This window comes from Condylura cristata, unplaced genomic scaffold, assembly GCF_000260355.1.
Source record: "Condylura cristata isolate star-nosed mole 26May11 unplaced genomic scaffold, ConCri1.0 scaffold00020, whole genome shotgun sequence".
NCBI lineage: Eukaryota > Metazoa > Chordata > Mammalia > Eulipotyphla > Talpidae > Condylura > Condylura cristata.
In genome coordinates this window covers 13567911-13590287 of record NW_004567121.1, presented here as the reverse complement: position 1 = coordinate 13590287, position 22377 = coordinate 13567911, and the positions used below count along the sequence as shown (strand labels likewise).

Here is a 22377-nt window from a genome sequence, read left to right as displayed (position 1 = left end):
GGCGCGGGCGGCCGCGCGCCAGAGGGTGCAGCTTGGCTTTGTTGCTCTGTGCTCTTTGGGGAGATGACCAGGGCAGGACTCTGGGGGACTCGCGGCCCGACCTGGGCCTCCTTCGGCCACGAGCGGGGAGGAAGGCCCTGGACGCCTCCGGGGTCGCAGGACCTGCGCCTCCCGCCGGGGCGCGCCCACTTTCGCGGCTCGAGGGCCAGAGGGCAAAGGGGCCCCCGCGATAGCCACCTTCCCGCCCGCCCCTCGCCGCACCTCGGCCTGCCCCGGATATGGGTCTGGGGCGGGGACTGGTAGCAGCCCGGAGGCCGCTATGCACCTGCTGGTGGGAGAAAGCCCTCCTGGGCTGTGACTAATCGACCACCCTGTTACACGACTACGAGCCCTTTCCCAAGGTTCGTGTTAGTAACGCCAAGTTTACTGTGGGGAACCCAGAAATAACGATAACCATAAGGAGCGAAAAGCCCGTAATTCCTACCACTTCAAGAAAACCTCATAACTACAGTTGAGTATACTTACTAAACCAGTACGCTAAATGTAGCCTCATAGATGTATGTATGTCGATGTTCTCTTCCTCCTCCCACCCTCCATAGTATCCAGGGTTTTTCCATTCCGCCTTCGTCTTGAAAAACACGATTTAAATGGTGACAGAGCAATCTACAGAGTGGAAGGTTGCACCATTATCCAAATGTTGGACACGCAGCTTGAGCCAGTTTTATTTACCCTGAAATGAACATCTTGGTTGCTACCTGTTGATTTATTTGTAAAATGGAGTTCCAGGGCAAGTCAGGGTTAAGCAGGCAGCTTTAGGGGCAGTGCATTGAGGGACTTCAGGGGAATTAAGGGAGGCCACTAAGATAAAGGCAGAGAAATTCCGGAGGGCTGATGAGGACAGTAAATAGTAAATTCTAGGAGACCTCAGACAGGGAAAAAAGAAATAGAGAAACACTAAAAGCAGGGAAAATGGGCACATCTGCCTTGAGGAGCATAGCCACCAGGAGGAAGAGCCAATCACAAAATTGTGGGATCTTAAGAAAAAAAGTTTAAAGATCCCCTTGGACATGGGCCCATAATGGCGTCTTTTGCCCTTTCTTGGCAACTGTGCCCTTACTTCCTTGAATAAAATTTGCTTTTCTCTGCTTAATTATCTAAAAAGTCTGCAAATTTCTTTTTACAGCTCAGTGGGACAGGAACCTATGGTGGTTCAAGGGCTAAATCAACAGCCGGTGCCAGCTTCAAAATGGTGGCTGGAAGTGAAATGGCAATTGCCCAGAACATGCTGGGAAAGCCTTTAAGCTCCCACCAAGAGGTTATGGTCTAATTTATTACCCTTTAAAATAAATGCAGTCTAACCAACCCTAGCTTCAGTCTGAGGCTAAAATCATAGTCTTAATTTGCTTTAACATAATGATAGATGCTATGAGCTGTGTTCTGAAAGTCTTTTTAAGTGCTTTCACTAGTGTAGTTTAGGACAGCTGCAATCCTTTCTCCTTTTGTGAGAGGAGAAATTAATTTGCTGGGTGAATTAATAATAATCATATTACATTTACATAGGAAAAATCATAAGCCTACTTGGGGTATGAAGGCTCAAGATGAAAATTCTTTGGCTTGTCATTCCAGTTTCGAATGATTGTAGACTGATAGCTACTCAAATGGGATTAGACGAACTTTGCAATTTGAAGTTAAAATGATGACATTTTCAGGTGTCACTATTAACAACAGTGCCACTATTAACATCGGTTAGTATCACTTTCAAAATTAGGATTTAATTTAGTTAGGAAGTTCACATACAGAGGTGCCCCCCCACAACTGAATTACAGTTTTTTCTAGGGTATAAAATATAATTTTTCTAGGATATAAAATAGTCCAAAGGTTGGATATGTTCCCATTAAGTCCCAAAGCAAACTTCTGTTATTTTTTAAAATGAGGTGGGAGGGGTGTTGGATTACAAGTTATTCACAGAGCCTAGAATTGGAATTGTTGATTTGTAGAAGGAGTCCGTGACTGACAAACACGGAAGAAAAAGGAACTTGATATTGGGAATATCATAAAGCTATATTTGGAAGAAATAAACTAAATAAACTTTGAAAGTCCAAACAAATTTTTGGACTATAAGACCAATTAGTGGTTACTCCTTACCAACAAGGAGTTGGTAAGGAATCAGAACAAAGGGAACAATGTATGGTGAAGAATAGCGTTAGACTGTTTGAGGTGAATTGAAATGTAGTGTAAACACATGCAGACTTTCAGTGATGCACACATGAATTTATGTTATAAGGCAGTTACCTCCATTAAAAAAAGTGCTTAAAGGACTGTATTAAAAACTCAAAACCAGAATGCAAGTAAATTAGACTATGTCTGTGTAATATATATATTTAGCATCGTGCCAGCCACTAAAATTACAGTTGAAAAATAAAACATTTCAGGACTACTTTTTAAAGCTTTTCTTTCATGTAACTTTGGCATTTTAAACACAACAAAATGTAGCTGGGATAGCAGAGTTGAGAGTGAAGGGATTTTTTGAAGGGATTTTTTCCCTCCCTCCAGACTGCTCCTGTGAAAACTATAAACTGACTACAAACTGCTCTAAGACCGGGAGTGGCGAATGCAGGTGCACTTCGATCGGCACACAAACTACCGTCACCTGCTCCAAACGTGAGTAGAATGTCCTCTTTGCCTCTAAACTTCAGTTTGCCTTACTCTTCTCCGATGGTTATGTCTTAAGTTGGCACGCATTTTATTGGATCAAATCTGAAGCATGCTATTTTGTTGCAATTATATCATATCTGAAGTTTTTTTTATGTTATTATATTAGTTTATTTTTACATATTTTTGTGCATTTTTCCATCTCAGTTGCCATCCCCTTGGCATATCTGAAGTTTTTTATCTTGAGACAGTGAAAACATACAAGTCTTCAATAATCCTTGGTCCTAGGAGTTCAGAATTCAGGGTAATTTGTTCCTTAAGCACAAAGCTGCAGTGATCTTTTAGTTTGACATTAAGTTTCCTTTCCAGTGGCTGCCAAATGTTTGGTGATGAAGGCAGAAATGACCGGCTCAAAGTCTGGGAGGAGAGTGAAACCGGAGGGCGCAATCCAGAATAACGACGGGCTCTATGACCCTGACTGTGATGACAAAGGGCTCTTTAAAGCCAAGCAGTGCAATGGCACCTCCACCTGCTGGTGTGTGAACACTGCTGGAGTCAGGAGAACCGATAAGGACAGTGAAATCACCTGCTCTGAAACAGTGAGAACCTTGTGAGTTGGGCTGCTACTTGTGCTTTTTCAGATTCACTTAATTGTACTTAAAGTGGGGTTGATGTTAAATGAAGATGAGTAATTTAAGCTGTTTATTTATTTGCCTCATTATTAAAGTGAGAAATAGCTGTCTTGCAGATTATGTAGTGAAAAGGAGCATACTCAACCTAGTGTAAGCAAAAAGATTTTATTGAAAGGGGCTAGCACGTAAAGATCTGACAACAGACAGGCATTTCCCCACTTCTGTCTTCTGGAGCCTCTGGGTCACTTTCTCTATTTCAGTATCTTTTTTGTCTTTTCACTAGAATATGGCCCAATGCAACCAGCTAATCCTTGACTTTATATGACCTTGTATGTTGTATGCAGAGTCAGTGTTGGAATGGGTGTTCCGGCCTATAAGCTCTGAGGGCCGAGAGAGAAATGAAGGGCACATTTAATATATAAATCCCTTTTCTGTTACCTCTCTGGTAATTCATAATTTTGGAAATTTTAGTATTAACCCTTTAGCAAAATAATATAAACAGTTGTTATAGTCAATACTGTCTTTTTACTTTACAGCTGGATCATGATTGAATTAAAACACAAAGCAAGAGAAAAACCCTTTGATATAGAAAGTTTGAAGACGTAAGTATTGAATATTTGCACAAATCCCCTACCCTATACTGTTAGAAATTTAAACTCTTAATGCTGTTTCATATATTTCTGGAAAGGATACTATATATATATATATATATTTTTTTTTTTTTTTAAAGATTTATGTATCAAAAGAGAACTGGGGTATAGGCCAGAGATGTGGAGGGTGAGAGGCTTCACCAGAGACAGAGTGGGGAACAGAACAGGCAGATCGAGGAAGTACACTGCTGAGGGGAGCAGCGGGCGGGTCAGGAGAGGTCTGTCACACCATGTGGTCACCTCCGGGGCAGGTGGGAATCGAACTCATGCGGAAGTGGCTTTAGCTTCTTAGTGCAGTGCTTTAACCCACTGCACCATCTGGGAGGGCCCAAGGATACTATATTTTTAACCTTATTTTGGAAATAGTTTCAAGAATAGTATAGATTCTTATAGTACCCTCATTCAGAGTCACCAATAAACATTTTCTCCATTTTCCTTTTATATGTATATATGTTGAGTATGTGTGTGTACTTTCTAAGCATACATATTTTTCTTCCCAGAACCATCTAAGAATAAGTTGTAGATATCATGCCCATTCATACCTGAATATTTTAGTGTATCTTTTCCTGGGAACAAAAGGCATTTTTATAATCGCTGCAGTTACCAATTTTGGAAATGGAATGTTATACCAAACTGTGCCAACTTTCCCAATGTTGTCCTTTGTTCCCAAATTTTCCCCTGCTGACCCAGGGACCCAAATCTGGAGCATATACTGCATTCAGAAGTCATGGCTTATTCTCTGTTAACATGGAATGCTGTCTTGGGCTTTGTCTGTAGAGTATCCCTCAAATTTGGATTTGTCTGACATTTCCTCTTAGTGAAATACAAGTTACACATTTTTTGACAGAAAAATGACTCAGGGGATCTTGTGTTCTGCAGGCAGCTTGTCCTTTTACTAGTAGTGATGTTAACTGATAAAGGTGATGTCAGCCAGGTTTCTCCAATGTGAACTTGTGTTTTCCTTTCTTATTAATATAATATACCTGGGCAAAAACTTGGATAGTGTAAACATCCAGTTTCTAATCAAACTGGAATTCAACATTTTTAGCATCAGTGGATGATTCTGGCCTGGTCAGTTACTATCATGATAGTTGCAATATGACATAAAATTTTAAGTAAATTCGGTTAATGACAATTCTAGACTGTGAACTGTTTAGTTTAAAAGTAGTGCTTCTTAATGTTGTGTAGTATTCTTATTTTTAACATAGATTTTTAATTACAGTGCACTCAAGGAGGTAATTTCAACTCGTTATCAGCTGGATCAAAAATATATCACAAACATTGATGTAAGATTTTCTTCTTTTTTTTCAAAGATTTATTTATTTATGCATACAAAAACTGGGATACAGGCCGAAGGTATCAGGGGAGGAGGTAAGAAGACTCACTGGACACAGTGGAGAACAGAACAGGCGGATCAACTAAAATAAACTACAGAGGAGTAGTGGGCAAGACAGGAGAGATCTGCTATGCCATGTGTGTTTGGTCCCTGGCCAGGGATCGCACTCATGCTGCAGTGGCTGCAGAGTGCTGTTCTTTAATCCCTTGCGCCACCAGGGAGGGCCCTGTATACCTCATTTTCTTTAGCATTTTAGTTTTAAAGTCCTTCTAACCAAATAAGTTACATTGATATCTTTTAAGGGCTCTCCCTGGTGGTGCACCTGGTTAAAGCACAGTGCTGTGAAGTTCTCAGAAGCCACTGCAGCATGAGTTCCATCCCCGGCCATGGAGCTGACCCACATGGCGTGGCAGACTTCTCCTGACCTGTCCACTGCTCCCCTCAGCAGTGTATTTCAGTAGATCTGCCTGTTCTGTTCCCCACTCTGTCTCTGGTGAATCTTCTCACCCATCACACCTCTGCCCTGTACCCCAGTTCTCTAAGCATAAATCAATTTTTTAAAAATCTTTTAAAATTTTATGAGAAAATTGTCTTTTGAAGAGAAAAATATGCGTTATAATTACCTTCATTTGCATTGCTTTCTTAATTTCCTTGAATAGATTCAAAGACTTCCCAAAGATTTATTAAATTATTAATGATAAACTCAATCATAACTGAATATTCTGATTAATGATATTTAATACCTTTGCTTAGGTTACTAATTTGTATTCTTTTTCTCTCAGTATGAGAATGATATTATCACTATTGATCTGAAGCAAAATGCTTCTCAGAAATCTGAGAGTGATGTTGACATCGCTGATGTGGCTTATTATCTTGAAAAAGATGTGAGTAGTTTCATTTTGTTTCCCCTTTTAGAAATGTAGAGTCCTCTATCATGCATCAAATGCTTAAAGTCTTTCATCACCTATTTCTCCTACAGGTCAACCATATTTACCAAGTAGTTAGAGTTGTAATTTTGTTCTCTGTTTCACACGTATCTTTCTTAAACATATTTCTTGTTTTTTTATCCTTTTTTATCAAGTTGATCTGTCTAGAATATCTTAATTACTTAGTTACCTCCTTGGTAGTTGCTTAGTTTTAAAAAACACATCCTGTTACAACTACCATGAACAAGAAATAGTTAAAAAAAAAAAAAAAGCTGTAGCTGGAAATGATTAAGGTAGTTCACTTAGATGTTAATACAGTGAGCTGTTTCCTGATGAAACTTGGGAATTCTGACTGGGGACAGCTGAAGGAGAAAGGATAGAAAAAATAGCTAAAATAAGATGGGCTATATATTTGTAATTTGGGTGAAAAGCATACACGCTTCAGTATGCCATTCTTTATACGTTAGTATATATTTGAAATTTTCCCATTAATAAAGTTTCTTTTAAAGTTCCCGTGTATGAGCTTGTTATCACTAAAATCTTATAGATTCTTGACTAACAGTTCTTTTGGTCTGCATCTGGTATATAATAATATGTGGCCGTGATTGGTCTTCTTGCATATTTTAAATTGTTTTTCTCCTTCTCATTATAGGTTAAAGATGAATCCTTATTTCTTTCCAAAAAACTGGACCTAACAGTAAATGGGGAACGGCTGGATCTGGATGCTAGCAAAGCTTTCATTTACTATGTAGATGAAAAACCGCCTGAATTTTCAATGCAGGGTCTACAGGCTGGTATTATTGCTGTCATTGTAGTTGTGGCCATAGCAGTTATTGCAGGAATTGTTGTGCTGGTGAGTACAGAGCAAGTAAAATTTCATTTAAGGGTAATATTGTTTCAGGGTAAGGTGATGACATGAAAAATCTGTATCCACATTTCAAAACACTTGAATGAAACTAAATCTTTTTAACAATTCTCTGTCATGAATGAGTATTTTATCTGGTGCTTTTTATTTAATAGTCATTTACAAAACAAGAAAGAATACCAATTTGGAAAAAACTTAGCACCTCATATGTCTCTTAGTAGGTTTCCCAAAGCAGCAAATGTTCATCATTTCTTCTTTCTACAAATAGTTTGTCACTCTTACCAAAATTAATGCAAACTACCTGAACTCCCAAATCGTTAAGTGAAATGAAAATACAGGATACAAAATTAAGATTAGCATAGAAAAGTTAAAAATGGTAAATATGAAGCAAAATTCTAAATAAAAGAGCAGTAAATTGAATCTAGCAGTGCTTCAAACCATTGTTATTACCTATTGATGCAGGGTTTTTTCTAAAAATGTAAGGAAGCTTCAGCATTTAGCAAATCTTGCTGATATATCAGATTTCAGAAATAGATTTGAAGGTATGTAAGACTTAACATTTTCAGTGTAGTGAAATTACTGCACTTTTTTATCAATCTAGAAAAATGTTGAAATGGTGACTGTATATTCCCCTAGCAGGGCTCAGTTATGTGTGAATGGCACATTATGGAGCACAGCAGTGTGTAAGAAATTGGACAGTGTACCCATGTTCAAATTCTAGCTCATTCATAGTTAAAGGTGGTGGAATTCAAAACAAATCTCAAAATTAATTTAGGAAATGTTGGCACATCCTTGTGGTTAAAGGAAACCAAGCAAGGGACAAGAAATCTTTAATTTGTTGAGGAATATATAAACATTTAACTTCATTAAAATTAGACATTTTATATGGAAAAGATACTACAGAATAAAAAACAGCAATGATAAGCTTGGGGGAAAGTCACAATGTACAGAAGGATATGCATAAATAAAGAATTATTACAAATTAATGAAGTAACTAAAGGAAGAAGGACAAAGGATAGGTAATTTACAGAAGAGGAATAGCACATGGTAAGTAAACACATGAAAGACTGATCATAAAATCTAACTGTCCAATAGAAATGAAAACAAAAGTACTTACGAGCATGGTCGAGGTTATATATCGCAGAATTGCTGGTCAGGGTGAATTTGGAAAAGACTGAAGTGTACATTGGGTGGAAGAATGAATGCGGAAACTGGCCTGTCCGTGCTGTGGAATACAGTGGCTCTTAAAAGGAATGAGTTTATCATTTTTGATTAGGAAGGATTCTTTTTTTTTTTTTTTTTTAAGATTTATTTATTTGTGCATACAGAACTGGGGTACAGGCCAGAGGCTCAGGGGCAGTGAGAGGATTCACCAGAGACAGAGTGGGGAGCAGAACAGGCAGATCGACGAAGTACACTGCTGAGGGGAGCAGCGGGCGGGTCAGGAGAGGTCTGCCACGCCATGTGGTCACCTCCGGGCAGGCAGGAATTGAACTCATGCGGAAGCGGCTTTAGATTCTCAGTGCTGTGCTGTAACTCGCTGTGCTACCAGGGAGGGCTGGGAAGGATTCTTAATGTTGATAAAGAGGGGAAATAATTTTGCATGTTCCCAAATTATATGCATGTTTATATATATACATTTTTATCTAGGGATACAAATGTATAAATGTGGAAAAAGAATGCACACACCATGCTATTGAATTAATTAATAGATTAATTATAGATTATTCATTGTTGTTTGATGCATTTTGTTCTCTAATTTTTTTTTAAAGTTTAATAGAGAAACTTTACAAAAAAAAAATGTCTCTGTAAAGATATTTTTTATCGAATTTGGCCAGATAGGAATCATGCCTATTGAAAGCAAGTTAGATCAGCTTTTTATTTGGGTAGCATCTAATATGTTATTAATTTTTCTTTCAGGTTATTTCCAAAAGAAACAGGACAGCTAAATACGAGAAGGCTGAGGTAAATGGACTGTTTAATAAATAAATAAGGATAATAAATAAATAATAAATAAAAGGATCTTATTTACTAATCTTCTTGCACCTAATAATGTACCGTCATATACATTGGTGGGTCTCAATATAATGAAGTCCCTTCATAGTATAGACCTGAAGGTTTTAGGAATAATCCTACAGGGGGCTGTTACCTCAATTTTCTCGCATGAATTACTTGGCAGACAACTTTATATTGAATTCTCTCTCATAAAATAGGAGGTTAGGAAGTCTGATTTTTACTTTACATAGTGTCAGTATTGAGTGGAATCTTTTAGATGCATACACTAGTGAATTCACATCTGAGAAACTCAGTATGACTAATGACCTGATTTATTGTCTCTGCACCAGTGAAATAATAATCATTAAAAATGAACTTACTACATGGCCTTGAAAATCTGCTACATACTAAATAGTCACACATACTAGTTTGATTCAAAGTGTGTAGCCGTTAATGTATTATAGTCCCTTGGATACGAACACACTTGTCTCTAAACCCTATCAAGAACATTTTCACTATACCAATATTTTGCATATACAGTTGTGATTCTATATATGCTCTTTACTAATATTTTACTAAATAACACAAGATTAAAGAATGTTGGGGAAAATCCTAATAGAACTAGAAAATTCCAACATTTTCTTTACATGACATAGTCATCTGGCTTACCTGGTTTGGTGACCATGGGTCTGGGGGAGTATTCCTGAACTGAATCAGAGCACAAGGAAGTAAAAATGATAAGGTAGTGTGGTTAGGACCTGGGTTTGACCACTTGTTTACTGGATAAGTTATCTTTTGTAAGCCCCCATGTTTGCTTATCTGTAAAATGGGGATAATAGTGTGAATCCATTTTAGGGATTAAACAAAGTAATCTGAAAAGTGTTGACCCCATGCTTACCCCAGAGCAAAATGTCTGCCAGCATCTTGTCTCAGTTTTACCTGTCATTATTATGTGGCCTAAGTGACTTAATTCTGAACTTCAGTTTCCTCACTTATAAAAGGAGTAGTAATAGGAAATGATTCTTCCTAGATGTAAACATGGTCTACATTAATAAGAATCTGAACTATTTTTAAAGATCTAGGCCACCTTGGCCATCTTCACTAAATAGCAGTTGAATTATGCATTCAAGGTCTGCCTCTTTGTAGTAAATCTTTGAATTCAAATAAGTTATAAATGTAGAGGAGCATCATCTTGCCTTCCTCTTCTAATTTTTAAAAATATTTTCAGAAGGGGCCTCCCTCCTGTCACAGGGGTTAAAGTCTCAGTGCTATCAAGTTATCATAGTCACTGCTGCAATCCCTGGGCAGATAGCTGACCCACTTGGCATAGCAGACCTCTCCTGTCTTGCCCACTGCTCCCTCAGCAGTGTGTTTAGTAGATCCGCCTGTGCATCTCCCAACTGGTGAATCCTTTCATCCTCATACCTCTGGTTTATACTCCAGTTCTTCTATGCATAAATAAATGAAATAAACTCTTTTCTTAAAAATAAAAAGATATTTTCAGAATGAAGAAAATATTAGAAAGCATTTAATTTTTTTCTTTTTCCCTTATATTTTCAGGTAAAGGAGATGGGTGAGATGCATAGGACACCCCATGCATAGCTGCTGTCATCTGAAGAGTAACTGCAAGGAGGGAAATTTGGACTCAATTACAAATGTGTGAGCATGGGACAAGAAAATCCCTTCAAGATCTGCTTTCTTAGCTTAACATTACATATTTGTAATATTGAAACGTCACTCTACTTTTAAATATAAGCAGCTTGAAATTGCTTATCGATCTTAAAATTTGACCACATGTGTTAGATATATGCAGATCTGATGTAAAACCCAGAACTTGTTTACTATGCAATCTTGCATAGTTAAAATTAGGCATGACATCAAATAAAGAGTGCGCATTAAATATCCTTCCACAGTAGAATATGAAGACTTTGTGATTAAAACCTGCCTTCTTACTTTTAGTCACTGTACATATACTTTTTTTATGAACTGTGAAATAAAACATTCCAAAAATTAAATTTCCTCTGTTTGAATCCTATTGAACCAGAGTTCACAGTATATACATGCTAGGTTAAGAAATGCTCTGAATGCTAACTAATCATGTATATTCAATATAAAATGATAACCAATAACATGTAACAACTACACAGAAAACAGTTATACTCTGAAGCTAAGGTTCTATTTTAGACAAAGATTGACATTTAGCAAATATCTTGAAGCAGAAATAGAGTATGTTATGAACCATGAATTATGAATTGTATGCTTGAATGAAAGTCAGCAGTCATTTTACATAAAACTATTAATTTCATATGAAATTAGAGTATCCCAAAATACTTTTTTAGGAAATTTTAAAGAAAAAGTATAAAAACTAAATTTAAACAATTATCTATGACTTTTAACCTCTCCTGTTAGCACAATTCTAAGATGTCCCCCAAGATTTCTTACCACTGATATAATATGTTCTATGTAATTCTCTCTCCTAGATTATGGGGAGACCTAGGAGTATGATCACCTCTTACTCCCAAGATTACATTATTGTGGCAAAGGTGAAGAATTGCAGATGTAATTAAGGTCCCTAATAATGTAAAAGGGAGATAATTGAGAGAACCTGTCCCAATAAGGTGAGCCTTTTGATATCTTGTCTGAAGTTAAAAGACAAGTAGGAATAGCAGGGTTGCTCCTGTTAGCCTTAAAACAAAGCCATTTGTGGAGAGTATCACCCAGTAGGCTGACTAGGAGCTGAGGGTCTCGGTCCCATGACCAGGGACTGAACTGCCAACCAGTTAACATTGAAGAGCACCCAGCTCCAGATGACTCGCTTCCTTGGCTAACACCTTCATGTAGTCCGGAGGCTGGGAGGAAAGGGACTCAGTTATATTATGTTGGTCTCCTGACCCATAACAACAGGTAAATGTTACTGTGTTAGATGGTAAATTTGCGGTAGAATTTAATACAGCTAATAACAAAAGGCACATAAAAGGCAATAGGAGTAGCAGATACTGACAGCAACAACTATTTCCTGGGGCTAAGGGAACATCCAAAGAAGAGAATCTTTCTACTTCACCCCAAGCCCACACCCTAAGATGCAGACCTTATGGAAGAGGGCACTGTGTTCACTGACTAGCAGAGAAGTCACTGTGATGGGGCACTGGCAGAACTTGTGGAAATCTGCTTTGTGGAACTTGCTGGAAATGCCTTCTAGAGTAGGAGTCATTAACTACAGCCAAGTAGGCTATCCCAGCACCTGTTGTAATGCAGCATAGGGTTAAGAATCGTTCTTGCATTTATAAATAGTTGGAAAAAAAACATTTCATGATACACGAACATTATGTGAAGTAAAATGTTAGTGTCCATAAAGTTTTTGTTGGAGCACAGCTACATTCGTTTATATAAGGTGTGTGGCTGTCTTGAATGACAGCAGAAGGTCAGTAGTTCTAACAAACTTGAATGACTAGCAAAGCCTAAGATATTTACTGTGGTCCTTTAAAAAGTTTGTTGGTCTCTGCTCTAAAGTACTAGGGTATAAGCTATTCATAGGGAGATAGCTCAGCAGATACCAAAGGCATTCTATTAGGAAGCTAAGCCTCTTGATATAAAGTTGCCTTTTATAGTTGGTGTGTGAGTGAGGTGCTAGGAAGCTATTGGCTGCTGTCCATTCCTGGAGGACCAGTGGCTGGAGAAGCCACTCCAGCTAAGAGAATCAGGTGATGGAGAAGCTCCTGATGCTGCAAGGGAAACACTACTCTTTCTTCTTGTAGTGTCTCTCCAGCGCCCTCTACTGACAACTTCCAATTAATTTTTTACAGAGCAGGCAAAAAGTGCTAATTTGAAGTTTAGAGACACTTCAATGCAGCGTTCTCTAATTTCTACTATATCTCTGGTCTTTGTGAAGCTGCTCTGGCCAAAGTCAGTACTGAATTTACTAACTGCCAATGGACTGTTTCCTCCAATGTTTAATCATTTGATCTTTCCATACCTTATCACTGTGACTGCCCTACTTTCTATCACAAGATGTTTATACAATTTTTCTCTGGCTTCTCTGGTATATATTGGTCTCCTCTAGTTATTTTCCTCTTCTCCAAAATACTGTTACCAAGATGTATCCTTAATTTTGGATTTCCTGGAGGATTTCATCTTTTCTTTGCCTTAATTACCATTTAAGCCTAGATAATAAATACCATTTCCATTACTGTCTCTCATCCTGAGTTCACAACTGAATTGTCTGTTTCACTTACCTTAGCCTTTAACAATCTCATCATCTTTCACAAACCAAGTTTACCCCCTGTATTCTTAGAATCAGTTAATGGCATTGATATCTTCTTCCTTTGGTCACCAGGTCCTGTAATTCTATCTCAGGAATAAATGTGCCGCTAAATTTTGCAGGTCTTTTTACTATTCCCTTTCTCAAACTCCCCATTACTCTCAGAATGATTTGCTTAAAGCTGGTCATAGCACTTAAGACAAAAATTTTATTGACATAACATTGAATTATAACATATAGGCTGCAAGTTTTCATCATGAATCAATACCTGTAGGGGCCTTCCTGGAGGTGCAGGGGTTCAAGTCTCAGCGCTATCAAGCTATCATCGGGCACTGAGGCATGAATTCAATCCCCAGCCATGGAGCTAACCCACATGGTGCTCTCCTGTCTTTGTCTTTTAACAGTTTTATACAACAAAAATAATATACTCTTTCCCCAAAGGAGCATACAAGGTCCTTTGCAGTCTGGCTCTGTTGTGGATACCTTCTACCTTTTTTGTTTTTTAAATTTATTTATTTATGCATACAGAACTGGGGTACAGGCCAGAGGGCAGGGCTGGTGAGAGGCTTCATTAGAGACAGGTTGGGGAGCAGAACAGGCAGATCGACAAAGTCCACCGCTGCTCCAGCGGGCAGGTCAGAGAGGTCTGCCACACCATGTGGTCACCTCCCCGGCTGGGGATGGAACTCATGCTGAAGTGGCTTTAGCTTCTTAGTGCTGTGCTTTTCCAGGCTGTGCCACCAGGGAGGGCCCTACCCTTTTGGTTTTAAAGGCAGAGATAGATAATACCTCTGCTCTTAGGAAAGTTCTTCACATCTCCAAGTTTCAGTTTCCTCACTGGAATATAAGAGCAGCTAATACCTAGCTTAAACATTAAACACATTTAAAAATAAAGAAAATGCGGCCCTCCCTGGTGGTGCAGCGGGTTAAAGCACAGCACTGAGAAGCTAAAGCCACTTCAGCATGAGTTCGATTTCCGCCTGCCCAGGAGGTGACCACATGGCGTGGCAGACCTCTCCTGGCCCGCCGGCTGCTCCCCTCAGCAGTGTACTTCGTAGATCTGCCTGTTCTGCTCCCCACTCTGTCTCTGGTGAAGCCTCTTGCTGCCCATTGCCAGCCACTGCAATTACTGGTTGGATTCCCCAGCCAGGGAGGTTTTGGATCCCCAGCCAGGGAGGTGGTTCAGCAGACCTCTCCTGGCTCACCCACAGCTCCCCTCAGCAGTATATTTCAGTACATCTGCATGTTCTGCTCCCTACTCTGTCTCTGCTGAATCCTCTCAACCCCGGCACCTCTGGCCTGTACCCCAGTGCTTGTATGCATAGATATATAAAAAATAAATCTTAATAAAGTTAATATAAAATGTGTATGTTGTATTAAAAAATTTTTTTTTTCGATCTTTATTTTTTCCTAAACATTAAAGTGTTGTTTTGCCCCAACTTCTGTGACCGGCCACAAGAAAGAAAGACGAAAGGCAGAAAGGTTGAGCAAGCAGAGTTTATTGCTCCCGGACAGCAGCTAAGATGGAGCCCCTAGGGTGGCAGCTACTGCCAACTCAATAAGGGGGGAGGGTCTCTTATATAGATCCTAGGTTCACAGTCCAAAGGGGTGACTCATCGCTGTGTCCTTTGATATAAGGCCCAGTTCCTTATCAAACTTGGATGTGAGGCCCAGTTATCACCTTCAGCTAGTCCCATCCTGGATGCAAGGTCCCTGTTAATTGGATGCAAGGCCCAATTTGTTACCGCCTTATCACATTTGGATGCAAGGCCTGATTTATTATTGCCTTTATCCAGTCCCTAAGTAAATCTGCTCATTTGGTCACTCCCAACATTAATCAGCTTGCTGTCACCCTCCTATATCTGTTCATCCATCTACTAAACCAGCCTTTGATTAAAAATACACTGTCATGGGCCCTCCCTGGTGGCGCAGTGGGTTAAAGCACTGCACTAAGAAGCTTAAGCCACTTCCGCATGAGTTCGATCCCTGCCTGCCCCGGAGGAGATCCACATGGCAAGGCAGACCTCTCCTGCCGGGCCCGCTGCTCCCCTCAGCAGTGTACTTCGTCGATCTGCCTGTTCTGCTCCCCACTCTGTTTCTGGTGAATCCTCTCACCCTCCACATCTCTGGCCTGTACCCCAGTTCTGTATGAATAAGTAAATAAATCTTTAAAAAAAAAAATACACTGTCATGTAGTTTGCCCTAGGGTGATTGTACTGAACGTATACAAACTTTTTCCTTGTCAATATTCCCTAAATGGTACCATAACACATCTATTTTCATAGCACATACAAGTGAATGTGCGTAGGTTATATGAAAATACTACGCTCTTTTAGATGTGACTTGAGCATGGGTGGATTTTGACATCAAGAGGTTTCTACAGTCAGTTCCCAGGTGGATACAGAGGTACAACTGTAGTTACTATATAACTTATCCACTATATATTTCTGCAGCCACTCGTTTGAATGTAAGCTTAACAAGCAGTAATCTTTCTTTACTAGGAGCTTCAGATCTTAGCTGCACACGGCAGGTTACATAAATATGTTTTTGCATGATCAATCAAGGAATGGGCAAAACAGAAAGGATTTGGCTAGAAAAGAGCAGTAAGAAATTTGTGGAGAATAAACCTGTATTTGATGCTGGCAGTTTCAGAAGGAAAAAAGAGACTGTAGGATAAGAAGGAGGCCGATTTTGAAAAAGATACTGGCCTAGAGAGGAAGATTATTTTTTGTTTGTTTTCAAGTTTCTGATTTCACTCGCATGCTTCCGGGTACGAACTCAAAACCCGCCAGAACTGCCCACCAGGTGGCCTGCTTTAACTACGTTCTACCTAGATTACATGCCTGTGCGGTCGAGAAAACCCGGAGAATTTAAATCCTTTAAACAGGGGATTCTCCTAGGGTCAGCCGCGTTTAGGTTCAAGCATGCGCACTAGAGAGACACCAGCGTGCGCGGGAAGCTGGGCCGCGTCCGTTTGTGATTGGCTGCTGAGGCGGAGACCCACCTACCAAAACGCAGGGCTGATTGATGATTGGTTGCCTCTGTTGCGGCCTGACGCCGCAGGGGGACCAGGGAGGGGAGGCGGGAAACAGCTTTGCGGGAGCGGGGTCGTGCAGGTCCCTGGGTCGGGCTGCTGGGAGGTTCCGAAATGGCGGTCCAGCCGAAGGACACGCTGCAGCTGGAAAGCGCGGCCGAGGCCGGCTTCGTGCGCTTCTTCCAGGGCATGCCGGAGAAGCCGACCACCACAGTGCGCCTCTTTGACCGGGGCGACTTCTACACGGCGCACGGCGAGGACGCGCTGCTGGCCGCCCGGGAGGTGTTCAAGACCCAGGGGGTGGTCAAGTACATGGGCCCGGCAGGTGAGGGCAGGGGCCCCTGCGGAGGGGGGGTACCCGTGCTTTGGGTTCCGCTCAGGAAGTGGGCGGTGAGCGGGCCTCTGGCCGGGGGGCGGGGACGTTGGTGCCTCGTGGGAAGAGTGTTTTCTCGGGTTCCCCTCGCCCCCCTCCCGGAGCAGATCTGGTACCTGCTGCCCCAGCCCGCTCATCTTGTCCTGCCTCCATCCTGATTATGTCCCTCAGCTGCCCCTGAATCCAGCTACTAAGAGCACGTTGGGAGACGTGTTCACAACCTGCCAGGCGTTTTGATACGTTTTTCTATTTAGTTTTCCAGCAGTCGCGTGGCTCTCTATCTAGCCCTGGCCCTTCAGATCACATCAGAAACGGCGTTAACCATCTTTAGTACACACACCAGTCCAGGAGGGAGCTTGAGCATAAAAGGGGGAGACCATTTTATGTCAGCAACGTCGTTTTGCCCAAACTTCATTTATACTGCTGATCTCCCGCACGGCACCTGTTTATGTTGAAAGGCAGTATGGCAAGTGGTCGGATCTGGGACTCTAGCCACAGTGTCTGGAATCATGTCCTGCCGTTCCACTTACTAGATATGTTACGTTGGGTTAGTCCTGTAAACTGCTTCAGCTTTGAATTCAGCCCCATCTCTCTACCATCATCTCTTTTCGCCCTATGGAATTGACGTTCTAGACTTTCATCTTGATCTCTTTTACCTCTTGGCTCCATTGTGATCATGATAGGAGAATTTTATAGGGAATAAGGAGTTAGGTCTAGGAGCTTGCTGGGGAGAGAACCTGAATGTTAGTATTTCAAATGGAGCAGAAAGTGAGAATGGTCCAGATGATGGGATCAGATGATGGAAGCTTTAAGGCTGGATTGAGATGTTGAAATTTTGTATTGAAGGCAAGAGAGGTTGAAATACAGTTAGTTGTGGGTGGCATAGACTGTAGTGTGAAGAATGGGTTGTAAGGTACAGGTGTGTTGGGGACCAGTTAAGACCAAGCAGAGATTCTCATTGTTTTCACAGTTTAGTGATGGTCAAAGTTTTCTGATTTTACAGGGATTATGACCCTGATTATTCAACTCTGAGGCACTTCACTCCTCTTAATCCTTGTATTACGCATTTTATAATAGTTTAAGCATTTATTTAATTTAAAGCATTTAAAATGATGTAAAAAGTTCTGAATATATTTGGTTATTGGTAAATTAGGTCACTGTTTTTTTCTAAGTACCTGTTCTAATACTTTTGGTTTTCTGTTTAAATTGTGAAAGGAATAATGGATGTTAAGCATTACATCTTTTTATTGGGAAGGAAATTTAATACAGGCAACCGAGAATCTTTTTTTGATTGGAGTGTAGATTGGGGTGAGGGGAGGAGTATAGCTTTAAAAAACACACAGTTTTTCTTTTGTTGCCTTTGAGGGTTAAAATGTGAGTACCAAGGACATTTCTAAGACTATAGTCACTCCATCTTAATCATAAGTGAGAATGTGTTTAAAGGTGAATTTAGCTTTGCAAAGAGATTGTCGGTTAGATGTGTTATTTTCAAGTATCAGTTTTTCACCTTAGACATTTATGCCAAAGGCATAATCTTAAGAAAGTAAAAGATTATCTTAATATTTACTTAGGTTAGAATAATGAGTTATTAAAGGATGGATAATTAGTTATTAAAAATTGCTGAAATGACTTGAAATAACTAAAAAAAAAAGAGAGAGGAGCTCAAAGCCACAACTGTACCACTGTTTCCTGGGACTGGTTTCTTGCAGCTTTCACTATCCAAAGTGAAATGTAACCAAAGATTTTACAATAATGTGTTTTGTAAATCAAAACTAAGGTGTGAGACGCTTTTCCAGCTAAGGTAGGTTCTCAGTGTCAGCAACTATTGACATTTTGGGCAGAATGATTCTTGTGGGGGACTGGCCTGTACTCTAACACATCCCTGCCAGTGGTGACAACCCAAATATCTGCTCAAGGAGCAATGTCTCTCTCAGTTAAGAATCAGTGATCCAAGGTGAAGATACCGAAATTTGAGAACTCTGTTGACCGGATAGGGAAAATACACTCATACTGTATGGGTGGTAGTGTTAGCTGGCACAACCAGGTGGGTCAGCCTGGCTAAACTCACAAAAACTCTTTGGTAAAATCATTTAAGGATTTTACAGATATCCTCATCTTTGGAGAATGAATCATGTGCATGGTTGTTTAGGCAGCATGTTTTAATAGCAAAGACTAGAAACACCACTATGTATACCAGCAGGAACATTAGGATCACTGGAATGTTTGTGGCTGTAAACAGAAAGAAACTGATTAATTACTGATGGAAGTCTCCAAAATATATTAAAATAAAACCCAGTAAGATGGAACATACTTGCAACTACTCATTAAAAGCAAAAAGTAATGCTTTTTTTGTGCATAGACTATGCTTGGGAATAGATTCCCTTTTGAAAAAAAAATTAATTCTTTATAAACACTAAGTAATTATATAAGACTTTATTTAAACCCATGAAAAATATAAGAATGAAGTAAGGTTAGCTACATATGTGTTTGTTTACTTTTATTTTTGTCTCTCCTCGAAAATTTTTTATTTTGATGTATTAACTCCACAGGAGTAGGAGGCTGTCTCCTCACCACTTTTTGTTCTTATTTACTGAAATTCCTAAAACGTGTAATAGGTACTTGCTAAACACTTAATTGAATGAGTGAATTACTGAAACAGCAGTGTTCTTTGGGGCACTAGGTTTTTGGACACTATCAAATCAGTAATGTATATTTTTAAATGTTTTTCTTTAGGAGCAAAGACTCTGGAGAGTGTTGTGCTTAGTAAAATGAATTTTGAATCTTTTGTAAAAGATCTTCTTCTAGTTCGTCAGTATAGAGTTGAAGTTTATAAGAATAGAGCTGGAAATAAGGCTTCTAAGGAGAATGATTGGTATTTGGCATTTAAGGTAACTATATTCTTTTTTAAATTTAGTTTTTTTTAAGAGTTAAAGTGAGATAACTGTTTTAATATTTTAACCACATTGTAATAGTAAAATGCTTTGAGATTTTAATGTTCTTTAGTATGTGTTTTTTAAAATTAGTTTAATAGCAATTCAGATGTTAAAAAATGAACATGAGAGCTCTGAACTTTGTCTTAGTCCTGGAAACACAAATAGCCTTTCTATTAAGATGGAATACCAGCATTGAACAAGGACAAATTTATAATGTCCCCCCAAATCTCTTTTATACACATTTGTCCTTTCTGTCCCACTAGCTTGTACTTTTTATAAGTCTGGATCTTCGTTTAATGGCCATTTATTCCTTGGTATACCTAGAATGGCTCATTGACATGCATGTCTAGTGGCTTCAAGGACATAGTAGTGCTATTTTTAAAAAATATTATTTAATGACTGTTTTCCTTACTAGTCTATAAAGCTGTGCTTTTATTTATGTACACAACGCTTTCACAGGGTAGGTCTAAATAAATACTGGAATAAACGAGTAGTTAAAATGTTAGGATGGTGAGATTTATTATTAAAGGAAACAAATGGGGTTAAGGGGGACAGTGCTTTGGACTTGTAGTCAGCAGATTTCATTTCTTTTCTCCTGTTCCTCTGGGTGAACCTTGGCAAATTTTCCAGCCTTCTATATCTGTTTCTTCATAAGCAAGTAAAATTAGAAAGTTAGAAAGATGAAAGTTAGAAAAAATTCGATGCTTTCTGTCGTAAAAGTTTTGTGAGTTTTTTCTTGTGAGATTTAATACACTATTTAGATATTTGATGTTGGTGCAGCCACAGGTACAGTATTCCTCAGTTGTTACTCCATTTTGTTCCCAGCCCCTGTGAATATACTAAAGATGACATTTGGGAGAATTTAGTATTCTATATTATGGAGTTTCTTAGGAATTTTTATTTCGAGTATACAGAAAAAAGTAGAATTTTACTTAGAGTATTATAATTAGCCTTTGTCCTAGAAGGGTTTAATTGAAAGTTGTTCACAAAGTGATGTTTTCTAATTTTTCACAAAAATCGGCTAGTAACAATAGCGGCATTTTCGATCATAAGCTCAGTGAATGCATGATTGTCACTTTATTCCTCATGTCTTTCAACTCTCTTAGGTCAGGAAGAAATTGAGGGCTTATGCCTGTGATAGAATGCATCAGTGCTGTTTTTACTTCAACATCAGATAACACATTTTTCCTTTTAGGTCTAGATTTATTCAGTTATGCATAGTTACAGGGGATTCAGAACCATATCAGGAAAAGAAATAATTACCATAATCATGGCACTCGTGACTAATGGTTGCTTAAATTTGGCTGTCACTGTGCTCTTCTGGACCACTTGTAACTGTCCCATGTTCCATACCATGGTCCATCATGTGCCCCAGAAGTCCCTCATTAGCAACAATTTATCAGGTTGAAGTCTGGAATTGTCACCCACTAACTTGACATAAGTTCATCCAAAAGCAAAGGAATTTGACCTTTTAGTTAGCTTAGATAACCTTAGAGAGAAATTTCCAGCTTTTTGGAAATACAGAAATAGTTCAAAGACCCTTTATTTAGCAATCACTGATCTAGAACAATCTCTGCATCTTACAGATAAATATATTGTATATAGAGATGACTTTTAAAGGTCCATATATAAGCTTGATAAAGCTGCTCTGCTGTGGGGGGATACCTACTCAGTAAATACTGACATGTGCAACCAGTAGGTAGTTAGCAGAATGTAGAAATATGAGCATAGCATGAAAGGGATCATCACTGTAGGCACCTTATTGGTTATGTGTATAAACCCAACTGCAAAATTCTAAACTGACCATCGCTTTTGATACAGTTTTTTATAGTTGTGTCCCAATGTTCTGAAAATATTTAGAAATATAAGGAGTATACTTTGTAGAAAATGTGGTAATCTTTGGAATATATGCTTGAAAGCAGTTTTTGGTGAGAAAACATTTTCTTAATTCATTAGAGTGGGGTAATTTGTGTTTGCTAGTAAATTTAAAAGTATGTTAAACAGTGTCTCAAACTTTATTTTTGCTTAGGCCTCGCCCGGTAATCTTTCTCAATTTGAAGAGATTCTCTTTGGAAACAATGATACATCAGCCTCCATTGGTGTTGTGGGTATTAAAATGTCTACGGTCGATGGCCAAAGGCAGGTTGGAGTTGGGTATGTTGACACCACACAGAGGAAGTTAGGACTGTGTGAATTCCCTGATAATGACCAGTTCTCCAATCTGGAGGCTCTGCTGATTCAGATTGGACCAAAGGAGTGTGTCTTACCAGGAGGAGAGACTTCAGGAGACATGGGAAAGCTGAGGCAGGTAAGGGAATCAAGTCTGATAATAGAGGTGAAACGAAGCCTGGGAAAGACTATATTTAACATTCCAGGATTTATTTAAGGAAAAAACTAGCTAAAAGATCAATATTTGTTGTATCTAGTTACAGTAATACTTTATTTTGAGGAATGCCTAGATGATCTTTGACAGACATTTTGTATCTTTAATAGATCTCAGAGCAGACTATTTAATTCTGCCTTCACAGTGCAGGGTGAAAAGGAGATGACTTAGGGTCATTAAAAACACCTATTTGAGGCCCTCCCTGGTGGCGCAGCGGGTTAAAACACTGCACTAAGAAGCTAAAGCCACTTCCGCATGAGTTCGATCCCCACCTGCCCCGGAGGAGATCCACATGGCCTGGCAGACCCACCTGCTGCTCCCCTGAGCAGTGTACTTCATC

The 22377-nt window shown here is 39.4% G+C and overlaps 2 protein-coding genes across 2 annotated transcripts in view; both read left to right on the top strand.

Annotated features, from left to right (window-relative positions):
- EPCAM (epithelial cell adhesion molecule) overlaps window positions 1-10960 on the top strand; it is a 23948-nt gene extending 12988 nt beyond the window's left edge. The window contains exons 2-9 of the mRNA XM_012727340.1: window positions 2554-2661; window positions 3022-3262; window positions 3821-3886; window positions 5157-5220; window positions 6053-6154; window positions 6849-7049; window positions 8982-9026; window positions 10617-10960. Of these exons, the coding sequence (XP_012582794.1) occupies window positions 2554-2661; window positions 3022-3262; window positions 3821-3886; window positions 5157-5220; window positions 6053-6154; window positions 6849-7049; window positions 8982-9026; window positions 10617-10658 (869 nt within the window). The 3' untranslated portion in view covers window positions 10659-10960. The remainder of the gene's footprint in view (window positions 1-2553; window positions 2662-3021; window positions 3263-3820; window positions 3887-5156; window positions 5221-6052; window positions 6155-6848; window positions 7050-8981; window positions 9027-10616) is intronic.
- Window positions 10961-16395: 5435 nt separating this feature from the next.
- Window positions 16396-22377, top strand: part of MSH2 (mutS homolog 2) — a 54078-nt gene continuing 48096 nt past the window's right edge. Inside the window, exons 1-3 of the mRNA XM_004686223.2 lie at window positions 16396-16673; window positions 19455-19609; window positions 21684-21962. Of these exons, the coding sequence (XP_004686280.1) occupies window positions 16463-16673; window positions 19455-19609; window positions 21684-21962 (645 nt within the window). The 5' untranslated portion in view covers window positions 16396-16462. The remainder of the gene's footprint in view (window positions 16674-19454; window positions 19610-21683; window positions 21963-22377) is intronic.